This window comes from Taurulus bubalis, assembly GCF_910589615.1.
Source record: "Taurulus bubalis genome assembly, chromosome: 14".
Taxonomy (NCBI): domain Eukaryota; kingdom Metazoa; phylum Chordata; class Actinopteri; order Perciformes; family Cottidae; genus Taurulus; species Taurulus bubalis.
In genome coordinates, this window is record NC_136602.1 from 25,354,439 (window position 1) to 25,380,291 (window position 25,853).

A 25,853-nucleotide genomic window follows, 5' to 3' on the forward strand; every position below is an offset into this window, starting at 1 on the left:
ATAGAAAAAACGTACAGAAAAATTTCTTTTAAATTTACTTCAAACAATAAATATGTGTCTTTCTCCAGGACTCCAGGCTAAAGGAATTCACACATCAACAGGTAAAGAAAGAGAAAAGACAAAGATTCAATGAAGCAGAATCAGCAGTCAAGTTTTAGTTTTATATTTTATGAATTAAATACCTTTCTTTACTGACGACTCTCTTGTTTCTGTTCAGAACCTGTCAGGTTGGTGGGAGGAGCCAGTCGCTGTGCAGGAACACTGGAGCTGAACCATCAAGGAGACTGGAGACCAGTAGATGGCTTTGACTGGACACTGAAGGATGCAGCCGTTTTCTGTCGAGAGCTGGACTGTGGCTCTGCTGTTTCTGTGAGACGGAGAGAGGAGTCCTCAGAGATCTGTGTGGAGGATCTACTCTGAGTGTCTTCTCTCTGAATCTGCTCTGAGGGAGTGTTTATTTCCACATTCCTCTAACCTCGTACTGGATCTCACCTGCTCTGGTAAGCCCATCAGTGACATCATCTATGACAGTAATGTATCCAGGTTGACACACATGTACCAGCTAGAATGACAGCAGACTTGTCTGAGCTACTGCCTCATTAAATCAGGTGCTGAATGAACAAAGATATCTTTATATATGAAACCTACATGTCTGCTGCTTCAGGAGTCCTCTCGTCCAACCACCAACCAGCCTTCAGCTGGCCAGCTTTCTTATCCACCAGCAGGTTCTTTGTTCTCCACCATAACAGAAACCAGTGACCTACTGGTCACAACTTAGAGCAGCTCAGCTCAGCCAGGGACTTGTCAGTATCTCCACACCGCTTCACCCTGACACCCTCCTTCGAGAGTCCGACCCCCATCGCTTTAGACTTTAGGGGTCATTTTTTAAACATAATTATATTCTGAGTCGCAGATCTTCTTAGAAATATAAGACAGAAGATGGAAAAGAGCGATAAAAGACACCAGACAATAAATACCATTCTCTCATCTCTCCAGACTCTGTCAGGCTGCTGAATGGGACCAGTCTGTGTTCAGGTAGACTGGAGGTGAGGTCTAACCAGTCTACCCAGTCTACCCAGTGGGGGTCCTCCGTGTGTGAAGAGGACTTTGACCAGCAGGATGCAGAGGTGGTCTGTAGGGAGCTTGGCTGTGGCGCTCCTTCAGTCCTCCAGGGGGCGCTCTATGGAGAAGTGGAGGCTCCAATGTGGACCAAAGAGTTCCAGTGTGGAGGCCATGAGTCTGCTCTCCTGGACTGTAGAAGCTCAGGCTCAGAGAGAAACACCTGCTCACCTGGCAAAGCTGTTGGACTCACCTGCTCAGGTAGAAGAGGAGCTGCAGCTTTGATCTGCTTCATCTCTGTTCTCCTGGAACTCACTTTGTTCTTTACTGACGACGCTCTGCTTTCTGTTCAGAACCTGTCAGGTTGGTGGGAGGAGCCAGTCGCTGTGAAGGATCACTGGAGGTGAAACATCAAGGAGACTGGAAACCAGTAGATGGCTTTGACTGGACCCTGAAGGCAGCAGCTGTTGCCTGTAGAGATCTGGACTGTGGCTCTGCTGTTTCTGTGAGACGGAGAGAGAAGTCCTCAAAGAGATCTGTGTGGAAGATCAACTCCGACTGTGTTCACTCTGGATCTGCTCTGAGAGAGTGTATCACATCAGGTTCCTCTTCCTTTGTCCTGGATCTCACCTGCTCAGGTGTCTTCACCTGCTCAGGTAAGCCCATCATTGACATCATCTATGTGCCAATCTAATTAATATGTTTTGGTTCAGTCCCTCCCTATCTACATACTGTGAATCTGTCTATAAAACTATCTGAGGTGGCTCTATCCCTTCATGAGCCTTCACCTGTCGCTTCCTTATTCGGTGTACCATTAGATTCCCCTTTGTCTGCTTTCAAACAAGACTTGTTTGCATGTTTAACTCTACTGGCTCAGCACCTGGTATTGATGAAGTGGATACATATGTCTTCATCAAGTTCAAGGCACATCTTCTGAAGTGTTGATACTTGTGTTCAGTAAGTCCCATAACTCTCATTCATGCGAGATGTTGCCCTTGATTTGATCTCAATGTAAATCTGCAGTGAGATAATCTCTTTCTCAGCAGCAAAGCTGTCCAGGTGGAACACTGATACTATCTAGCTCTCAGTGAAGCTCTTCTATGGAGAAGTGGAGTCTCCAATGTGGACCAAAGAGTTCCAGTGTGGAGGCCATGAGTCTGCTCTCCTGGACTGTAGATGCTCAGGCTCAGAGAGAAACACCTGCTCACCTGGCAAAGCTGTTGGACTCACCTGCTCAGGTAGAAGAGGAGCTGCAGCTTTGATCTGCTTCATCTCTGTTCTCCTGGAACTCACTTTGTTCTTTACTGACGACTCTCTGCTTTCTGTTCAGAACCTGTCAGGTTGGTGGGAGGAGCCAGTCGCTGTGCAGGATCACTGGAGGTGAAACATCAAGGAGACTGGAAACCAGTAGATGATTATGATTGGACCCTGAAGGCAGCAGCTGTTGCCTGTAGAGATCTGGACTGTGGCTCTGCTGTTTCTGTGAGAGAGAGAAAGGAGTCCTCACCGATATCTGTGTGGTTGATCGACGATAGCTGTGTTCACTCTGGATCTGCTATGAGGGAGTGTTTAATGTTCGGTTTCTCTTCCTCCATCCTGAATCTCACCTGCTCAGGTAACCCCATCAGTGTCATCATCTATGACATCATCTCTGACAGCAATATGTCCAGTATATTTCCCCCTCTGTCACAGTGACAGTCAGTAGGTTTCCATTGGACTGAACTGTGAAGTTATCCAGGACAACGCACCTGTCTGTCTGTGGTGACGTCACGTCCTTTAGCATTTTAACACTTCCTGTTCCCTCGTCTCAAATCTGTTTTCTGAATGTGTTTCTGGTTGAATGTCTGAAAATCAGGTCTGTTTTTAACACAAAACATTGAAGACATGTTTAGTTGTCTGATATAAAACAGGTCAGTGAACGCCCCTCCGGTGAATCTTAAAGAGTCTGTATGAGACGACTAAACGTGCTCACTAGAACACTAGTCCTGCTTTAGCTTAGTGATGGAGAAGTGAAGTCATGTGACCATGGTGGAGTTCCTTTATAGACTTCAAACATCATTAAAGTTCATGAGTGAAGAATATTTTGATGAACTTTAGTTCTTTAGTGGAAGAATAATAATCGTTTCTTTGACACAGATTATTTTATGTAATAATCCAAAATCAAATGGAAGAATCCCATTGGCTGTTTGTGGAAGGATCCAGTGATGACTTCCTGTTGGCCAACAGAAATACATCACCCTGTAGAACTCTAATACAAGACAAGAGAGAAGACATTAACATAACAATACAAGGGAGACAAAGCAGTGAAAACAGGACAGTTTAAACATCTTTGAATGTGAACTTTCATCATCTCTCTGTGTTCACAGACATCTTGCTTCAGCCAATCATCTCCGTGTCCTCCTCCATGGACGGGGTCTCCGAGGCCCACCAGCAGGGGGTTCAGGGGCTCCACCTTCACCATCTGCTGCTCCACCCAGCCACAGTACCCAGAAGGCTCCTTCCAGCTCACCTTCAGCTCCTCCATGCATGCATGTTGGTGTTTCTGGAATGACACTGGCTCCTGTCATTGTGTTACATATGTAACACAAAGTAACTAAGCAAAGTCTATAAATGACCACAGCTAACTATGTACTGAAGGACAGAGCAGGAGTGGTTACCAGGATAACTCTGCTTCTCTGAGAACTGAAGCTCCTTCTGAAGCTCCACTGCCACCACATGACACCCTTAGCTCCTTATGCTGCATTCACACCAAAAGCCTTGCAAATTTTTCAAGAGATTTTACGGAGATAAGCCACGGAAATAAGCCACTCCTCTTTCCGCCGCAAAAAGCGAATTAAGCGAATTTACCACGTAAAGTCGAGCGAGTAAACTCACGCGAAAAAGGGTTGCGAAAATTCGCACCACTTTTGGTGTGAACGTAGCATTATTCACCATTTTCAAGTGTAGTTCCTCCACCTGTCAGAATCAAGAAGGGTGGTGTGCTCAGATACCTCACTCAGAGAACCGGGGTTATCCTGGTGACCAAACGCTGAGGCAGTTGTTAATGTTAGCGATTATGCTTTCAATTGACTCTTCACTAAGTCCCGCCCATTTAGTAAATTATCATCCATTTAGAGTCAAATAATAGACCATACAGCAGGGTATGCTTTAGGGCGGGGCTACAAGGTGATTAAGAGGTACCAGAGAGACTCCTCCTCGGTCAGGATATGGTCACTTCCTTCACTGGTTGCATAAAATAAAGATGGCGACGGCCACAGCCACGGCGACTCCGTCCACTTCTTATATAACGTCTCTGGTTCAAACAGTGAATATGAAGTAAACATGAAGAGTAATATGTGTAAATGAGTGTAGCTCTCAGGTTCAATGGAAGCTGTTGGACTCATGATGTTGTGCAATGTGATGAATGTCATGTGTTTGAGTAGATCCAACACCTCATCATCAAAGCTGTCGTCCTGCCGCTGACTCTGCTGTTGGTGAACACTGCCCTCTACTGCTTCTGCAAGGTATGACACACTGTTGTTTAGACCAGCGCCTGAAATGAAGCACTCCTTCTGTGTTGACTGAACTGACAGGACTGTGCTGTCATGTCTTTCCAGGCCAGCAGGGGGCAGAAGCTGGGCAGACAGGAGGACATTGAGTTGGATGATTATAACCTGGGTGTTCCTGCAGCTGAAGAAGAAGCTCAGGGAGCAGAGTAGCTCCTCCGAGGAGCTCATCTCACCTCCAGAAGGATTTCTATCACACAACCACCACCAGCTCAATTTTATACGCATGTTCCCTTTAAACTAGAAGGCTGGAGTATGATATGACATTGTTATAGCCGGTCTTTCTTACTCTTAACAAAGTGTTGGTCTTTTCATACGTTCTGACTTTCTGTCTGCGGCTCTCAGCTCCAAGCCCACTGGTTCCTGCTGAAAACACCTCAGATATAAAGTTTCATTTGAAAACTAGACTTGAGATCAACTTATTGTCATTGTCATGTCACCATTTCTATCATAATGTGTAGAGCTTGTATTCAAAGTCATATAAGAAATAATAAAGCTTCAACCAAAGTGCAGATTGCAAGACTTATTTTTATTATAGCAAAAAACACTAAGTAAATGATGGATATAAAAATAAAACAGTCAAATGATACTAATAAATTAAAGCTGCTCGCAGCTGTGAGCGGGCCCTCGCTCCAGCACGTCCCCCCGACGTGCGGGTCGCCGGCTCGCCCAGCCAAGAACGTCTTCCTGGCGGGCAAATGTTCTCGGCCGGACGAGGCGGCGACCCCCGACGTGCTGGAGTGAGGGCCCGCTCACAGCTGCAAAGGCCTCCACCAGGCGACTGGCGCTGGGCCAGGTTGCTGGGCCCAAGTTGAGTCCCAGAAGGCCGCGGAGAGAAAAGCGTGGGTTAATATAGGGCAGATATTTAAGAGAGGACACATTCATATTAGTAGAGAGTCTCAGCGTTGGAGACTCTCCTTGCCAGGACAGGAGGTGTTCTTCCCCTTCGCTGCCTTGAACCGCCCCTTAGGTTGCCTCTCCCGGTATCTGGGAGGGTAGACCACTCGCTGCTTGTCCTGCCCTGGCAAGCGATTCCAGAGCAGGACGAGTCGGTCTACCCTGCTGTCGGGAAGCCCCTGAAGGTTCCTTCCTGCCACCAGCTACTCATTCAACCCAAACTTACCTGTTATCTCCTCCTCTGACTAGAGAAACCTTAGCAAATAGAAAGGTCAACATCAAATTCAAGTATTTCTGTTATTAGCAAATTGTTACCTGAATACAATTTTTGTATACGACTTTTTTTTACCTTGAGGAGGATGGAGCTGGTCTAAAGGGACTGAAGTGTGCGGCTGTGATCACATGACACTTTCCTTCCTGCCTTGTATGTGAAAACATAAAAGGCAATAAATGGTTCTGATTCTGATGAGAGAGAAGAAACTGGAAGTAAACAGTGCACACAGGAAGGTCAATAAAGATGAATTAACTCTATCATTTAGGCTGGACTTGCCTGTAAATGCAGGTTTAGGGGCCACCACCATTACAAACACTCACATTTCTTCAGGAAGGTCATCCAGGTCAGTATAACACGTATTAGAAGGACTCTGAAACATTACAGATGAAAAATAGCCTTTTGGCCAACTGCATCAACTTCCATATTTTGGGTTTCAATACACTTAGCCATACTTTGTTTTGCGTATCCATACAATTGAGTACCTCTTATTTAGTTTTTCAGTTGAATGTTGTATAATGTAGAAGCTGCCAATGTATTTAGCATTCTAGCTGAAATACTGATACTGCACTACATTCTCGAATGTCCAATACTGTAAAATCCGAAAGGGATTTCCGTTTAGTCTGGTAGGACTCATTGTCAAGTCAGATTTACACCTGAGATGACGGATCATGACACTTGGAAAAGCTCTGAACAAATAGAAGGCTTGCTGTTCCAGTTTAGTTTTTTCAACATTTATTCAGTGCAAAATAATATTCATGATGTCATTCAATGAAAAATGGTAAACAGGAATTTGTCTCTGGATGCAAATTACATTGACACCGTGGCAGGGTGGCATCTCGGGGGTCTGTGGTTGTTGTGGTTCTCCTATAAAGTGACAGACTTGATTCCCTGCCACATACTGCGGCTGCGGTCGAACAGTCCTTTTTGGTTAGGAACCTTCCTAACTGAGTGAAATGACCCGGTAGTACTTAAGTTGCCGCCATGATAAGTGCCGGTCAAATTCTCTAAACACAAAAGAAAGGAGCTTCAATACTAAATACGTTAGTGTGATAACGTATTTAATTCAGCATGTTTGAAACTGAACAAAGAGACAGTTTAGTAGCTTTGTAAACTGTGAAAAATACGTTGGTTTCACTTCCATACTCCTTCGTTCATTTCTATTCCAACCTCGTTAATAAAGTAATAGCATGAACCGGGTTATTTATGTCATCTGCATGAGGCAACACTGTAAGAAGACGGACAAAGTATTTAAGATGCGCTTTATTGGTGTCCGAGATGGACTACAGCATTGTAGTTTCACCGCTGCAGACACACTGACGTCGCTAACATGCGCCTGCCGTCGCGTCATAACTACGTCGCCTAGTTAAGTAGAGTTGGATTTGCCAAACAGGGTTAGACGTTAGGTGGCAATTAATTGACCATTCGACCGCAGCCTGCGTGTGTTGTGGTTGAGGTAGTAGCCTGCTGCTCTGATGGACTTCTGCAGGTCGTACCGGGCTCTCCCTCCCGCCTTTTCCTGATTTTCTTTTTAATGTCCCTGTTAAACCAGGGTTTTGGGTTGGGGAACATACGCACAGTCCTGGGAGGTGCACATATGGACGTGCACCAGCTGATGTAGTCACTCACAGTCTCTGTGTATTCGTGGATGTCATTAGTGGCCTCTTTGAAAGTGCTCCAGTCTGTGGCCTCTACAGCCCTGCAGGCTAGCCTGTGCCCCATCAGTCCAGGTGTTAAAGGTTCTGACTGTGACTGGCTTTGTCTTGAGCCTTTTGTTGTAGACTGGTTTGAGCCGGATTGCCAGGTGGTCGAGGGGGGGAATATACACTCACAATGATGCATTGCAGTTCTCTGGGCAGATGAAATGGCCTTAGCCTCAAAGTCAGATATTCCACATTTTCAGAACAAGATTTTGAGGTGATCTTACAACAGTTGATACACCAGGATTGTTTGACAAGGGCGGCCGTTCCTCCTCCGCGGGTCTTGCCGCATTCCGCAGCACATCGGTCCTCTCTGAAGACGTGTAGCCATCTGGTGTTATAGCCTCGTTGGGTGTTGTCTCCCCTAGCCAGGTTTCACAAAAACACAGTATGGAGCAAACCTGAATGTCCTTCTGAACTACAAAGAAGTAACTTTACTCGGAGAGCTCTGCAACGTCGCCCTCTGGGGAGCGCCATATTAGACTATAAATGATGCCAAATAATAATAAAGAAACAAAGGAATACAAAGTAATAAGACAAACTATTATATATGTATGATATATATACATATATATTATCTTTCCCTCAGCTCCTCTTCAGTTTTTCCACTGACTAACGTGCAGTAAGTGCACTCGTGAATGTGACTGTGGACAGAGTCAAGTCTTCTGGGTTCATGCAGACGTACTGCGTCATCTGCTTGCAGGTTTTGCTGCCGGGCCGAGGCTCCTGCCCGACAGCAGCAGCAGTAGCCAAGGTGTCCTTGTCCCACCTGAACAGAGGACAGCCCTTTGGCTGGAGGGAGAGGCTGGACGGCAACAGCTGCTACAGGGACGACTGCATCTGTCTGGCGCCAAGGGAACCTGCAGACAAACAGAGTGTTCTTAGACTTTCATCAAACAATGAATCACAATACAGATTATAAAACACCAGAACAGCTTCCTGTTGAACTCTCACCACTGGTTCAGCTCCAAGAGCTGGTTCTCCGTCTGAGCCATCAGCCTCATGGCCAGCACTGCCTCTCTGGGGACCACGTAGTCCTCCAGAACCAGGGACCGCGTAGTCCTCCAGGACCAGAGACCACCAAGAAGGCAGCTAAAAGAGTCGTGGAGAGAAAAGCGTTGGTTAAAGGCTTAATATACGGCAGATATTTAAGAAAGGACACATTCATATTTGTAGAGTCTCACCGTTGGAGACAGGAGGAGTTCTTCCCCTTCGCTGCCTTCAACACATGACGATGAAGATCATGTGACACTTACTTGTTTGAGGTTGAGATCTATAATGAAACAGTGGAAAAGATACAGTATTTGATTTAGTCACGTCAGTTTGTGATACAACATTTTTATGAGACAACTTACTTAAAAATGAAATCTCTAAGGTCATTACAACTCTACTGAACTGTTGACTTACTTTCATATGAATAAACTGGGTTAATTTCTCTTACGTACATGAATAATCATGATAATGGCATTTTCAAGGAGTAGACATACAGTACAAACTACATGTGTTTGTTTTGCTTCAAAGTACTGCTGATGGAGCTGGGACGGCAAGCCACCATGTGGCAAAGAGTGGCACCAAGACGACTCATTGCAGTGTAATTGACCACTCATCAAATGCTAATGGCATGCACACATTTAGGATGATTGTCTCTTCATGAAGCTATTGTTTACGACATCATCAAGACCATTGAAACTTCCTCTAAAAGCAGGCGGAGCTCATGTGACTTGACGACATTTTGTATTTAAGATGGGCAAATCTGTGCAAGAAACACCACTTCCACAGCTTCTGGGACACCACAAGGATGCTAGGAAGAACCATCTGGACTACGGGGATACCATGACTGCTCATTGGAAGTCTTTTATATTGCCTCAACTTGAGCATTGGCTTGTGTTTACATTCAGTAAGTGCTACTTGTTGGGGCGGTTCAACAAGACAAATTCTACAGATTACAACGGAAGATAGATCTCAATGAAATCACATTCAGATAACCTCAAACTGAGACACCGATGATTCTTTAGTTCATAAGTGCTTCTCTTTGGGGTTGTCTTACATTTGACAATCAAATTGGATTGAATACACTACAGTTTTCCTCTCTGTGTCCAGATTTGGTCATTTTGATTACCCTTACAAAAACACTAACTTTGTTTTTCACTGCAGTAAGTGCTTTTTGTTGGGGTAGTTTTGCTGATCTTTGCATCTTCAAGTATGTAAGCGGCATGTCATTTGAAAACTCTAGTGAGATGAAGATAGATCTCAATGAAATCACATTCAGATAACCTCAAACGGAGACACTGATGATTCTTTAGTTCATAAGTGCTTCTCTTTGGAGTTGTCTTGGTTGTGTGTTCTTCAACAGACATATCAAGGGGCAACTGCACATGATCTCTAAGTCCTCATACTACCCTAACTTGAGCATTGCCTGTTGAATTCAGTAAGTGCTTAATGTTGGGGCAGTTTTAAGCGACTAAATCCACAGAATGGAAGAGGAAGACAGAAGAGGACATATTTAAAAAGAAGCCAGAAGAAGACTGTGTGGAAAGCGCTCTCAGATCACTTCAAAGAGAGCCACTGGTGATGCTTGTGTTCATAAGTGCTTCTCTTTGGGGTTGTCTTAGTTGTGACAGTCGGATCGGATTGAATGCAGTACAGTTTTCCTCTCTCGAGTCCAGATTTGGTCTTCATGATTACCCATACAAAAACACTAACTTTGTTTTTCACTGCAGTAAGTGCTTTTTGTTGGGGTAGTTTTGATGATCTTTGCATCTTCAAGTATGTAAGCGGCATGTCATTTGAAAACTCTAGTGAGATGAAGATAGATCTCAATGAAATCACATTCAGATAACCTCAAACGGAGACACTGATGATTCTTTAGTTCATAAGTGCTTCTCTTTGGAGTTGTCTTGGTTGTGTGTTCTTCAACAGACATATCAAGGGGCAACTGCACATGATCTCTAAGTCCTCATACTACCCTAACTTGAGCATTGCCTGTTGAATTCAGTAAGTGCTTAATGTTGGGGCAGTTTTAAGCGACTAAATCCACAGAATGGAAGAGGAAGACAGAAGAGGACATATTTAAAAAGAAGCCAGAAGAAGACTGTGTGGAAAGCGCTCTCAGATCACTTCAAAGAGAGCCACTGGTGATGCTTGTGTTCATAAGTGCTTCTCTTTGGGGTTGTCTTAGTTGTGACAGTCGGATCGGATTGAATGCAGTACAGTTTTCCTCTCTCGAGTCCAGATTTGGTCTTCATGATTACCCTTACAATTACACTAACTTTGTCTTTCAATGCAGTAAGTGCTTTTTGTTGGGGTAGTTTTGCTGATCTATGCATCTTTGTGTATATAAGCTGTATGTCGTTTGAAAACTCCAGTGAGATATGCTCTAACAATATTATTAACCGTTTAAAGTATACTATAGATATAAATAAATAAGTACATACAAAACACACTTCAAACTACAGCTTCAAACCTTTTAACTTCAAACTATAAAAATATATATTTAAAAAAAGAACAGACACCAGTCCAATCAGGTGGCCTGATGGGATCGTGTGCAACAGAACTCAGAAACTGTTGGATCCTAAAACTGCTGCTTTACTGGACTACAAGTCATCATTAATATCAACTGGAGAGATTTGTCCCAGCAAGCTGAGGACGGACGTTCAAAAGCTCGTGTCTCCAGCGATCTCTGTGTGCATGCGCTGCGAGTGTTGTGCGAGCGCTGGAAGCCCCGCCCCCTCGAGCCCCGCCCTCTCGAGCCCCACTCTGCATGTAGGCAGCGAGTGCGCTCTGATCCGCGCTATTTTAATAATCGTTTTTAGCGTGCGGGCACCGCGCTACCTTTTTAGTATCTATATACCGTGCAACTTTACAGAGTAGTGTTAAAAAAAAAAAAAGGTATTTAAAATTGGCTCAGGCACCGGAAGGAAGCACCGAAATCTGCGTTGCTTTTCGGTCCGGTAGGTACCGGACGTGTTGGAACCGGTGCCAGTATGGTACCCAACCTTACTTTTAGGCGGTAGTGGAACTGTATATGTGTCTTTGTGGATGTAGTTTCAGGCGGGTATCGATATTTATAATTGTGCACGTTTACACCCTTTATGGTACTGCCTTTTTTATACTCCAGTAGGGCTGCAACTAACGATTATTTAAATAATCGATTGATTATCAGCTGAGGTGGTTCGGGCATCTAGTCAGGATGCCTCCTGGACGCCTCCCATTAGAGGTTTTGCAGGCACGTCCAACTGGTAGGAGACCCCGGGGAAGACAGAGGACACGCTGGAGGGATGATATCTCCCGGCTGGCCTTGGAACGCCTCGGGATCCCCCAGAATGAACTGGAAAGTGTTGCGGATGAGAGGGAAGCCTGGGTCGGCCTGATGGACCTGCTGCCACCGCGACCCGACCCCGGATAAGCGGCTGATAATGGATGGATAGATTATTGTTTCGATTAATCGATGAATCGGATAAAAAAATGTTTTTATCAAAAAAAACGTTCATTTCCAACCCTTTATTCAAAAACAGAAGTGACAGTGCAAAACATCTTCAGAAAGTGCACAAACAGGTTGCTCCTTGAACATCCCTGAGCTGTTAATTAAAACAAAATGGACTAACACTAAAAACATACACATGTATGCTTTACATCTGCCAAATGTGAGCCCTTTTTACTGTAATTGATCCCTCCAGAGGCTGCATTTACATACCCTGCTTTATCAATATGTATGAAATACTGGGACAGAGGGAAGCTGTACTGCTCCATATAGAGCGTCCTCTTCCTTGAACTCTTTCATTCTGGGTCTCTTATGACCACGACGTCACGTTGTTGGCTAAGCCCAACTACGTGATTTGCTTCATTCTACTTTGAGTAAAACAAAAAAACAACCTGCAGCCAGATCCACCGGTGTGCCGGTTTAACGTTAACGAGTGACAGCGTGAACTGAACCAGACCGGGGGGGTGACGGCATGTTTCATCACGTTACGTTTTTTTTACAAGCAAGACTGAACTGTAACGGAACATAACGTAACTTTAACGACAATACACAACCAAACACGTTAGCTAACGCGATAGCAAGCTGACTAGCTTCCATTAAAAACAAGTTTGAGGAACATGAAGACGCTGATTGGCCAAGACTCGGCTCGTCAAAGATCTTCTATTTTTGAGAAGATCACAACCTCAGCTTTTCTCGTGTCTCACTCCAATCTCAGAAACGCTGGCCGGCCAGTTGCTCTGCTCCGCTCTTTTTTTTCTTCTCCGCGACTTATTGCCCGGCGTAATAATCGTGCGACACAACGAATCGATAATGAAATTCGTTGCCAACACTTTTGATAATCGATTTTTATCGATTCGTTGTTGCAGCCCTATACTCCAGAGGTCTACATGTCAATCAGCTAGAACAGGGGTGTCAAACTCATTTTCACCCCGGGCCACATCAGCATCATGGTCGTCCTCAAAGGGCCGGTTGTAACTGTAACACCATATACATTTAACTCCTCCCGAACATAATGTTAACTGTCTTTGTATTAGATTATTGTTTATTCAAGTGTAAAAATATTGTACACGCATTTATATAAATGTAAAAATATATGGAAGCAAATTTCTGTTACTATGACAGAAGTCCATTTAATTTAGGGTTAAGAAACCCACATTGCTAAAGAGCAAACTTAAAACAGAAGAAAATAACAAAGACAAAGATCAAACGCACGTTATTATATTAACTTTCTTTAAAGCTTTTTTGTCACAGTTGAGAAGGACATAACTGGTCCAACAAATAATTGTGAGCAAATAAAGACATGCATGTGGTCTGGGGCAGTGGTTCTGAACTGGTCTGGGGCAGTAGTTCAACTGGTCTGGGCAGAGGTTCAACTGGTCTGGGGCAGTGGTTCAACTGGTCTGGGGCAGTGGTTCTGAACTGGTCTGGGGCAGTAGTTCTGAACTGGTCTGGGGCAGTGGTTCTGAACTGGTTTGGCTGCAGGACCCACCTTGACCCCTTAATGACAAGCTGAGATCCAATGCGAGGAACATTTTCAACTTCTCAAATTGATTTAATGATATGGTGCAGTTTAAACCTGAGAAAGTACACAATATCACAGTATGCAAACACAAAAAAAGTGTTTGAAATATTCCCTTTTACACTCAATAAAAAAAACCAAAAAGTGCATTTTAAAAGGACATGAGGTAATACAACACATAATATTTTTATAACTTCAGCCTTTTAGCAGACTCAGTTTTTTCATGCACAAACATGGAATAAAAAAGTCGGTGATGAAGCTTAACTATCACAAATAGTCCAACGTGCAAACTCACGCAAGTAAAGCGTGTTGTGAACGCAGCATTGAGGAGTGCTCCGCTGCATAAAAAAAATCCCCTTCAAAATAAAAGCCCATGCAAAGGTCCGCGATTCACTGAAAACGGGTCTGTGAAGCGGGCCACATAAAATGACGCGGTGGGCCGGATTCGGCCCGCGGGCCTTGAGTTTGACATGTGATCTAGAATGTAACTTAATGTTTTATAATTGTGCACGTTTGCTCCCTGTATGGTACCTTTTTTTATATACACTTAAACTCCAGAGGTCTACATTTTATTCATCCAGAATACGTTCTCTTGTGATATGATACAATGTTAGTTTACACTGATGTCTTTAACTAAGTATTATGCCTTTTCAATAAATACCGTATTACATACAAATGCAGTTGAGATTATTGAATCCGGAATAGAGGAATAACTGTTCAACCTCATCACTTGATGGGGAATACCGGTGTATACTTCTGTAAGGTACTCGCGTGTGATACATATATGCACACCATTACACACACACACACACACACACACACACACACACACACACACACACACACACAGCGATCCCAACAGACTTTTAATTAATTTACAACAACATTGCTAAGAATTTCAGTGACACAGCTTCCATCTAACTATACACCCACAATACTCAAACCATCCTTAAGGCATTGCAGACCAGTGGCGGTTCTACATGTAATTACGTTTGCGTAGCCTCAAACGTAACATCTTGACACATGTCTTTGTGAAGCGGGTTTTAATGAAGTGACAGAGTGACATAAAGGTTTAAGGTACGGAGTAGAGTCAGTAGACTGGACATAAACAACAGATGTTGGGGCTCGGTCTTTTTCTCCCGTCACCTCGAGACGGACCGGCTCGTAGCAGAGAAACAAGCTCAGGGCTCCACTAATGCAGCGTCATGGTGAGTTGTATCTTCATGCACTTTATAATTGTCCTTATGCCGGTCGTATTAAGTCATATTTTTTGCCCACACCGTGAAGGCCGGTCCGCGAAAATGCGCCCCCTCCCCATCCCCCCTTACATGATCTGTAGACTGCACCTTCTTAGCAAGCAGGGTCGCTTGCAGCTGCAGGGGGTGCCAATTTGCAAATTCCCCACACAGTGATATGATAGATAATGGAAAACCGTGTCGCGGACCAGATGATATATATATTATATATTTTTTTTTTTAAGTGGTCGTGCCGCCCCCCACGTGACATGAAAGTGCGGCTGCCCGGTTCGCCCGTGCCCAAAACCGCCCCTGTTGCAGACTATTGATCTTGCATGAAACTGTTTATTAATTTCCAAAAGAGCGCCATCGGTAGAGATGCAGGCATATCGGTGGGTCTGGCCCGCTTCAGAGGCCCAAAATTGGATTAATCAGGTCATATTAGCAACCGTGTGAACCAGGGAAGTGTCAAAATCGGCCAAACCGGATTAATAATGGCCAAGACATGTCTGAGCAAGAAATTGTAGTGCATGCAGTACCTTTTTGACCAAAGGATGGAGCCCTTGCGCTTAGAATAGACTTTTCCAGGGAGATTTTTACACGTTTTATGCAACAAATTCACAGACACAGAGCATGACAGCCTCTGCATGCAGCTCATCCATGGGCATACTTAGTAGATTTATATGCAATCTAGAGATTTTTTCCAAGTGTTTTTCCATGCGTCTGGTACTACACAAGAGCTCCAGAGGGAGAAAGGCAGGCATGTCAACGTCGGGGCATGAAAGTTGGCTCAAGAATGCGATACTCCATATTGTAACGTTTTTCTCTTTACACTTTTGCCTTATGTCAATGGCGCCTCATTATATAGGCAATTTTAGATGTAAAACACAGGTATCTATCATATGCAAGTGCCTTTAAAAAAAAAAAGCTGAATTTATGAAACTATGTAAAATCGAGAAAATGACCCGACTTCACAGGGTTAACCCTATGCCCACGGGAACCTCGGTTTCGCGGTGGCACACTGTTTCTCCAAGTTTCTAAAATATTCATAGCGTCGCGATAATACATCGCAGAAATATAATTTTACGTCTGGCTGAGAGAGGAGACTTCCTTCTTCCGCTGCCTTGCGCCCTGCAACATTTTAACACCGTCAGGCAAGATTTCGGGGCATCTGCGGGTCATACGATGCTGTGCCAAAAAGTACTCGTCACACGAAAGCCTTCTGTGATTTGTTGAATCATATGTCCGTCAACATTTGGTTAAATCAACGAATCAATGAACCCTCAAGAAACGCCAAAAGAAGCAGCATGTAACTTACACACCTGAGCTCTGAAAACACACTGGTGTTTTCACTCAAAGAAGAAATATTATGGCAAAGGACGCACTTTAATACGGAGGAAGCGGTGGCGCCGATTTTGCCGACCCTGCAGGCTTTGACTCCTGCGACGAGGAGGAAGATGGACAGAAAGGATCCAGTTGAAGATGGTAAGTGTATTTAGATACACTTCGTGTTGTAATAGCATATTTACGCTAGCAGAGTGAGCACATTTAGCTGGTCCCTTTCTGCTTTAGTCTGGTGTTACGCAGGTAGGTTGTTTACGTTAGCCGCTAGCAAGCCATGAAGCCTGAAAGAAAAAGAAAGGTTCCAGGGACCATTTTGAGCTCGTTTTTATTTCCTTGTCGTTTCATCCTGTTCCTCTTAGTTTCCGCTTGATCTATCAGAATTCAAATCCGTTTCAAAGTGACTTCGTTTAAATGAGTCATTTTATTTTCTGCAGGTTAAATGTCGCATTTGTTCGACAGAACTGTCCTACATTAATAAAAGCGCCTCGTCAATGCTGAGGCATTACAGAGTGAGGCATTACAGAGTGAGGCACAAATACACCAAGAATAAACACAGGTATACAGACATTTTACTACTTCCTCATGGTCACTTTGTTGATAATTAATTCATATTTTTTTATTACTTCATTTTTCACCATCAAGCTTCCAGGAAGCATGCATTGGACCAGGCAGTTCTCAATTTCATTCTCAAGGACTGCCAACCCCTCAGCATTGTTGAGAGTGAGGGGTTCAGGGAACATAACCAAGGCAAAAGTGCATCAAGTGGAACTGCTGCAGTCAATGTCTGTTGCTCCTGTGCCAAAAGAGACATGCACAATGAGTTGCTCTATATGTAGGTTGAGTCACAGGTAGACCCAGTCAATCATCAGGGGCTTGATTGAACACACATGAAGCCAATCAGGTCATTAGAAACACACCTGACCCAATCAAATCCAAAGCATTGGCACATTCTCACTATATATATATATATATATATATATATATATATATATATATATATATATATAGCATTCACATTGGAGAATAATTTGAGACACATTTCAAAATATAATTGAGATCTGCAAAGAGTTTAGCATCAGCTGAACATGCAGCCCGAATGCAGCCCGAACTCCAGAAAAAGGTTGAGGAGAGCTAAAAATCTCTTTGCCAATGATACTCTCAGATGTCATTACTTATGTTGTTTATAATTATTTAACTATTTTTTACCCAAATATTTTCCATTGGGATTCAAAATCTTAGATTTTAGGTCAAGATGGCAGCATAACAAGTGTCATGTCAAAGAAACTTATAATAAACTAGCAAATTTCGACATTTGGTAAACCAATTTCAAGCACCAAAACAGTTCGTCAAAATGAGTAAAGTTATGTTTTCACAAGCGATATGAAGAATTTAAAAAATCAAGCTTTCATTTTTCAGACTTAGGGCCATATTATCTCTTTACACTTGTGCCTTAGGACAATGATGCCTCATTATATAGAGAGCTGAGATTGTTCTGCACATTTTGATAAACAACACATAAGTATGTATCATATGCAAGTGCCTTTAAAAAGGTGAATTTAAGAAATTATGTAAAATCAGCACCATAGGGTTAAGGACTATAAATAGACAGCACTCCGCTGCATAAACAATCCCCTTCAAAAAGCACAGGATTTCTTTCTTAACTTTTTTTCCCAGGCCTAGACCCGCGACCAGTGTTCCCTCTAAGCTGCGCGCGTGCGCGGCCGCGCAGGCCAGTCGAAGTGGCCGCGCAATGGATTTTTCAGACCGCGCACATTTTTCTGTCCGCACAATTTTTTTTTCAGGGGTTAAAAATCTTTTTTGCGCCAGTGTTTCTGAGATAGGAGTGAGCCATCTGCGCAATAATACGATTTTTTTATGTGACGTGTCGAGTCTTCTTGGCCAATCAGCGTCCCGTTTCTCGACATGCGCTCTCTGTACCTCTGCTAGCGCTCTGCCTCCGTTAGCACCCCCCACCCCCGCTGTCCTCCTCCGGGCGCCAGGAGTGAAGCTCGCCCAGAGCGCCACATGAGCTCGGGCCGGCGCTGTTTAGGCTCCTCTTGGCGGGCCCTGCTCCAGCAGCTATAGGCTACCATGGAGAAAAGAAAGGCCGAGCAGGCGCCCCAGAAAAAGGTCTGCCTAACGTTCAACATGAGTGGCTAGATGAAATAGTCCAAACTGACACAGGTAGGATGAAACTTTCAGACATATTTAAATATGAAGTTATTAAATTGTTTATATAGGCTACCTTTAGGAAAAATGACACCATGTCAATTTAATAGGCCTATAATTATTGTTAAGCACTGCATTAGCATTTTTCTTTCAATGAAGTTCCACTTAAATGTTGTACCTGCTGAGAAATGACTAAACACCTTTGATACTTATATTTTTTTATATATATCATTATCAGTCATAACCAGTGAACCAGTCATAACCTCCCCTTATTGAAGTTCAACAAAGATCCTTTAAGTTCAACTAAACTGACTGGTAAAACACCATCATTAAAATGTTCCCAAAGTCCAGCCATTATAAAGGATATTGAATAAATATCAATCTTGTATACATATTGATGCATTTGCTGTCATCTCTTTGAATCCCCTATGGTTAACCAGGCTTGTGGTCATTTTTGGCAGGTCCCGTGGTTGTGAATTGCTCACAGTGCTGAACTGTGCGCTCAGAAAAAAAATGTTTTGCTCATTGCCCGCGACCCCCTGAAAACCACCAGACATTAATAAGGAGGCAGTTTGTGGAATATAGTTTTATAAAGAAAACATACCAATAGTCCATTATACAGTTGTATAAGGAAGACAAACCAACTTTCTCAAACAAAACTGCAATGATGTGTGCAACCCCCCGCAAAAAACCCTTTAGATTTCTTGAAGTTTATCTCATTTAGCTTGCTTATTCTCTCCCTTTGTGTTTGTCTGGAGCTGGGCAGGGTTTCCTGGTTGGCTGCTGCCACTCAAACCTGCACATGTGCTGCTCATCTGCAATCAAGCCACCTACACTCTCTGCTGCATAAAAGCCTGCTTCAGTCTTCCACTCATCACCAGACTGACTGTTCAGCGCTCGTGGTAGTTTACGGTGGCCAACTTAACGGTGCTGTTGAGTTATTCTTTTTTTACTTGTTTCTTGAGAGTCCAGTCCAATCTGGATCCCAGCCATCTAATGCACTGAAAAAGCCCGGTTTGTCTCAGTTCCTCAGCTACCAATAACTTTTTTTTTTTATCCTGGCAACACTTGCTGTAACAAGGAGTCCCTAGTATCTCAGCAAACATACCTGCTTTTATTACCACTTGTGCTTGGCCTGGAAGTGGAGGCTAAAGCCTGAGTGGGAACATTTCCCTCTTCCTGGGAAGACTTATTTTTTTAGGACTGAACGCACATATTCGTCCTTCGATGGCTGTAATGGAAATCAATAAACCTTATCAATCTCCTTTTTTAGAGAAAACAAATGTGATGTGAAACACTTGAGCGTCTTTAAGCATTTATTAAACAGAAACTTGGAATAATTCAATTGACTGGACAGGGCTCTTCACCACAGATGGCTGAGGTCTGACCCTGAAAATAGTTCAACATGAGTTTTATACATCAACAATTATTATTGCACTGTTTGCCCCTTCCCCCCTGCTCCTCCTCGTAGTGTCCTCCTTCCCACCAGACTAGCATTGATGTCTATCTGGAAGATGCTGTTGGCTGTGGCCTTTGGAAGTAAGAGTGAGCTTGTGAAAACGAAAAGAAGCCTAAACAATAAAAAGATCAATTCTGTTATTGCCCCACTTCGATGGCGCCCATCCTACGGCTCAAGATGAGCTGACCTCTGCTTTCAGAGTTCAGTAATACACATTCAGAAAACTGCCATATAATAAATTTCCATGACACTGGCAAGATGACTCGTTCCATCAAATTGGTTCACTCATGGGTCGACGCTTCATTAGCTTTACTGTGCCATCAAATGGGCAGAGTGACTATAATGATGCCACAGCTTTGGCGTGAAGCTTTGAATTTAATACATTTATGTTTGGCGCAATAAATCAATTAACAATGTACCTGTGGCGCTGGACTCAATGTGTGTGTATGCGCAAGGAATTGGTCTTGGCGGGTGGCGCATACATTATGCAATCAACACAGTGCAAAAAATGGAAACATGTAAAATTTACACTGGAACATAATGGTACATTTCAGTTGGTTTGGTTTTTCTTTCCCCAAAAAGGAACTGTTTTAAAACCTTTTAGTTCACATTGTGGTAGGCAAAAAACTGTTTCTGTCCTTTTTCAGGCAACGATAGACTTTACATTTCAACACTAACTTTTTGCCATCTAAAAGTAAACTACAAACAAATTGTTTTCTCTGCATTTCTTTTTTAATTAAGCAATATAACAAGATTATGATGATGGCAAAGGATTTTTTTTTTTTAATTAAAAACAAATGTCAATGCAACATGTCTTACTATGACATTTCTCGAAACTGTGTGTGTGTATATGGCATAATCCAGACTATCATAATGAAATGCAATTTACAGATTAATTATAATTTTATACATCTGCTGTATGATCATATTTGATACCGGTTTTCAAAACTATTTTACTATAAAATAAGGAATGAAACGTTAAGTAATGGGTTGCTTCAATACAGTAACTATATTGAAATATTAGTAACAATATAAATGTTCTTACCGTAACCTTTTCTAAACTAGCAATGATTTCCATGGAAAAAAATGAACGAGTAACTTAGACGAGTGCCATTTTGAAAACTGCAATTAAATGCCTGCAGTGCATGGAAACTCTACCAGATGACAGAATACATGTATACGATTGTGTGCAAACAGGTCTTTGCGAAAAGTGCTGCTCACGTTAATTGCGTAGAAGTCTCAAACTAATGATAAATTTCATTTTTAAATGTACTTTTCGTTCAGAAGAAACTCAGTGCCACAGAGCGCATATATTAGTAAAATAAAAATAGTTAAAACATGGTTAAACCACCCCCGCAAAAAAGACAAAAATAGCTGACTATGGACACAAAATTCCTTACTGAATAAAAAGGTTTTTAGGCCAGTCTTGAAAGAGTTCAGTGTCTGCGTTGCCCTTAGGTGGTCAGGGAGACTGTTCCATAGGCGTGGCGCTGCCACGCAAAAAGGCCCGATCGTCCATGATGCGGAGCTTGGTGTTGGGAACCCGGAGGAGCGAGCGGCCTGTAGATCCGAGTGTGCGGGTGGCGGTTTGTGGACTAAGTTATTGTAGGTAGGGAGGTGCATGTCCATTTTATGGGTGAGTTGGACTTTGTCGTCAATCTGGAATGAGACGGGGAGCCAGTGTAGTGAGTGCAGACTGGTGTTATGTGGTTTAACGTCCCGGGACCGCAGATCAGGGAAAAACTCTCTCAAATAAAAGATGGTAAAAACCCTTTCACAGGGGGAAGGGAAGAAACCTGATGGCGCGCAACAGAGGAGGATCCCTCTCCCCGGATGGACAGAAGCAATAGATGTCATGTGGCCAGCAGGGACATGGCAGCAGGTGGGACCGGTTCCAGGTCTGTTCCATTGGCAGGACCAGTTCCAGGCAGCCATGAAGCCATGGAAAAATAAAGTAGAGTTAGTAATTGAGTGTCGTGTGAATATAAATACACTTACCCATCTTCAAATGGACCCCTTTGTCTGCATCTTCCTCTTGGTCGCAGGAGTGAAAGCCTTCAGCGTCGTCCTTGTCGGCAAAATCGGCGACACAGCTTCCTCCGTAGTAAAGTGAGTCCTTTGCCATAATATCACTTCTTTGAGTGAAAACACCAGTGTGTTTTCAGAGCTCAGGTGTGTAGTGTACCAAATGTTGACTGACATATGATTCAACAAATCAGAGGGATTTTGTCTGACGAGAACTTTTTTTCGGCCCGCGTCATGACACACTGCTGCCCTTTTTATCTTGCCTGATGTTAAAATGTTACTGCGCTCAGGCTCAAGCAGCAGGATATCTCCTTCAGCCAGATGTAAAATTATATTTCTGTGCTGTATTATCACGACGATATGAATATTTTAGAAACGTAGCGTGTCAAACCGCGGTCCCCGTGGTCATAAGGTTAACACTCTGGGGTCATTTTCTTGATTTTACATTTCTCTTTTTAAAGTCACTTGCATATGATGAATACATTAAAAAAAAGTTACAGAAGAATCTCAGCTATCTATATAATGAGGCACCATTGGCACAAGTGTAAAGAGAAAATATGACTAAAGCTGAACAATTAAATCTTGATTTTGGATGTGTTTCATATTTGTTGTGAAAACATAACTTTACTCATGTGGTATATCGGTTTTGGTGATGGAAATTGGTTTATCAAAGGTCTTAGGTTCACAGAAGCAGTGGAATATATGACTAAAATGGTAGACACATGTAGATGTCAAAAACAAATTTATTATATGGTGGGGATGATGCGCTGTGGCTGGCTTTGAGGCCTGCTATGGTGATGTGTTGGCAGGCAGACGGACAGGGAGACTGCTGCAGCGACGTTATATTGTCCTCTGGACTCTCGCAGCTCTGAATCCACTCTGTAAAATACATTAATACAAGTCAGTATGAGTTCACTGAAATAAAGTTAACGGTGGTAGGGACAACAGTTGATTACCCACCGTTCATAGCTGTAGTCAACTATCTCCAGTAGCTCTCGCGCCGTGTTAGCAGCACCTAACGTGACATAAACACTACTGTAGTAACGATTAACGGAAATCCAACGCTACTAGGCTTACTAAGTTCACTGTAAGAAAGTTAACGGTGATAGAGACAACAGTTGAGTATGCACCGTTCAGTCGTAGACACTTAAGGAAACATCCAACACTGCACTATGTAGTGACGTGCTAACGCTACGAAGCTATCGTCAACAAACGCACTTAGTTACGGTCTTACAAACGCATAATGGAGGTCCAACACGACTAGTCGTACTAAGTTCACTGTGAAAGTTAACGGTGATAGGGGCAACAATTGATTACTCATCGTTCAGTCTCAAAGAAACCGGCTAGCTCCTTGTTAGCGACTCCTTCAGACACTGGAGCTGCACCGTCAGTCCCCTCCAATATAGCTTTGCTGAGGACTCTTTGTTTGGCATCTTCTGACTCTCATTGAAGCTTTGCACACGTCCATGTACAGATGCTCAGACGCGGAAGTGGAAACCATATCCGCCAGATTTTAAACCATAGCTCTGTGACGTATTATTGTGATATAATTTTATTAAAAACTTAAACACCTGCCCGCCCGCATCGACGTGGGCCCCGCCCCCAAAGGGTTAATACCAATCGACTGGTCTAGTCTCTGTAATAAGATGTCATGGTCAATGGTGTTGAATGCTGCACTAAGGTCTAACAAGACCAGTACAGAGACAAGTCCCCTATCTGACACAACTAGACGGTCATTAGTAGTTGTCACTAGTGTCTTTGTGCTATGATGCTTTCTAAATCCTGACTGAAACTCCTCAAATAAGCTATTATGTAAAAAGTCTCACGCCTGATTTGCGACTACCTTCTCCAGTATCTTTAGAGGGGAAGGTTAGGGATAGATCTGTAGTTAGCCAACACCTCTGGATCCAGAGTGGGCTTCTTAAGAAGAGGTTTAAGTACAGCTACTTTAATAGACTGTGGTACATGACCCATTAGTAAAGACCCATTGATAATATCTAGTAGAGAGGCACTAACTAAAGGTAAAACTTCCTTAAACAGCTTAGTCGGAACAGAGTCCAGTAGACTATTTAGAAGTAGAAACCATTAAACAGTTCGTCGAGGTTGATGGTAGAAAATCCATCCAGACACACAACAGGGCCCACAGCCTCCTCCACCTGAGGATGGACTGCAGTAGTCAAGGGCATCACAGATCCTTTCTCTAATAGCCAGAATCTTACCATTGAAGAAGTTCATGAAGTCATTACTACTGAGGTCTATAGGAATACACGGACCCACCAAGCTATGACTCTCAGCCAGCCTGGCCACATGCTAAAGAGAAACCTGGGGTTGCTCTTGTTTTTCTCTATTAGTGATGAGTAGTAGGCTCCTCTGGCATTACGGAGGGCCTTCTTATATGTTCTCAGACTATCCCGCCAAACCAACCGGGACTCCTCTAGACCGTCGGAACGCCATATGCCCTTAAGCTTCCGTGATGCTTGCGTCAATATGCGGGTCTGAGGGTTATACCATGGAGCGAGCCTCCTTTGCTTAAACATCAAAAACTCTCTTAAAAATGTTAAACCTGAATTTTCTCTCCCCCTGGGTCAGGTTATGTCTATTGTGTACGCAATATTTACATGGCACTATTTCCTGTTGTGAGTACAGGGATCTTATCTCGTACTGAAAACCCTGATGTAACCTGCAGATTGTCAGTAACCACATTTATTTCCCACCATATTTGCATTTGTTTTGACGTGGATTAAGCCAAAAACATTTCCCTGTATAGAGCTGCTGTCATTTTAAGAGCAGCCTACCGTCTTTTCAGAGTTTATGAACTGCACATCGCTCGAGTTGACTGATTTTCATAGAGCTTCAATTGTTCAGCAGTGGGAATTGTCATGCTTACTTACAAGGTCAACTGTTCAGCTTGTACCAGGAAGGTAATACACATGAACAACCTCAGATGGCGGACTAAAACGGCTGCCGTGTCGACTTTAATATATGCAAATAGGTCTCAACTTCAGTTGACCGAGGTGTATTTATTCTCCTGTTAAACAGTAGGTCTGGTAATAAGACTCACAAGATTTTCACAGCTGCACATAACACAATTAACAGCTCAGCATTAACCTGCCCACCTCAAGAGCTGTGCAATTTGTTCATAAAATTTAGCAGCTAAGTACTGTTAAAATGACTAATTTGAATAATAAATAGTTAACATTGACTTAAGTCCAAAAGGAAATGTGCTTGGCTGCAAATAACCATATATGGTAGACGGGAGAGAAATCTGACTTATGGGCCAAAGCGGGTTATATCAGAGTTGTAGTGCCTCAGTGGGAGATAATGCCCTCATTGTCTAAATAAAGCCATTTTAATCGGGCTAGGATGCACAAGCTCATCACACAAGTGAAGTGAGTGACAGATTAAACTTGCCACTAATAAAGGATTAAAGAATAATCAAGCCATTGAATCGGTAGACAATAGGACAGCATTTTAATTTCACCCTTTTTGTAAAAGCAGGTAGCAAAATAGCAGTGCAGTTAGTGTGTGAAATACCTGTTTTAGAGTCATCCCTGCCAAAGTTATAGCTGCCACTATTTTTCTTGGACCTTGAGGAGCGAAATTGAATTCATTGCCGTGTTGGCGCACTAAGTGCTACGCCATTTTTATGGCAGTACAAGGGACAGTACAGACAATAATGCGTTTTACTGTATTCTCGGCACCATCTTTTTTTTTTCATTACTGACACATCTGCAAGGATTGTTTCATCAGAGTTTTGAGTTTCTGCTCCAATATCTCTATTTGAGGAAGTACTGGGCAATTTCTTTCTTCTATAAGTCCTGTTTCACCAGTAGAACCTTGCTCGTATGATCGCTAGATCCCTCGGAACTGCTTTCATGTACTGAGTCTTTTGATGGTATGTATTCAACACCACTGCTTATAGAGGCTTCTGATACACCAGACAGCTTGCTGCTTAAATCCAGGTAATTTAAATGGATAATTATAGCAACATTATCTGCACGAAACGGTAAGCAGGCATGAAAATCTTTCATTGTGAACTGAACCTGACAATCAACCCACCATACAGGGCCAGGTTATAACATGGATTGTCAGGTTTGTGTTAAGAGCGATAAGGTTTAATGCCAGTGACTACTTAATTTACCAAAGGATT

General features: G+C 43.0%; 1 protein-coding gene across 1 annotated transcript; it reads left to right on the forward strand.

The window, feature by feature from the left end:
* Positions 1-213: 213 nt before the first annotated feature.
* On the forward strand, positions 214-4,757 carry LOC306746849 (CD5 antigen-like; the record flags this gene model as incomplete). The annotated part of the gene is given in 9 exon segments (XM_079229828.1): positions 214-381; positions 383-500; positions 997-1,320; positions 1,413-1,715; positions 2,148-2,297; positions 2,390-2,674; positions 3,426-3,541; positions 4,482-4,562; positions 4,656-4,757. Coding segments are annotated over 9 exon segments (1,647 nt in total), but the record flags the coding sequence as incomplete, so codon positions are not given.
* Between the last annotated feature and the right edge of the window lie 21,096 nt (positions 4,758-25,853).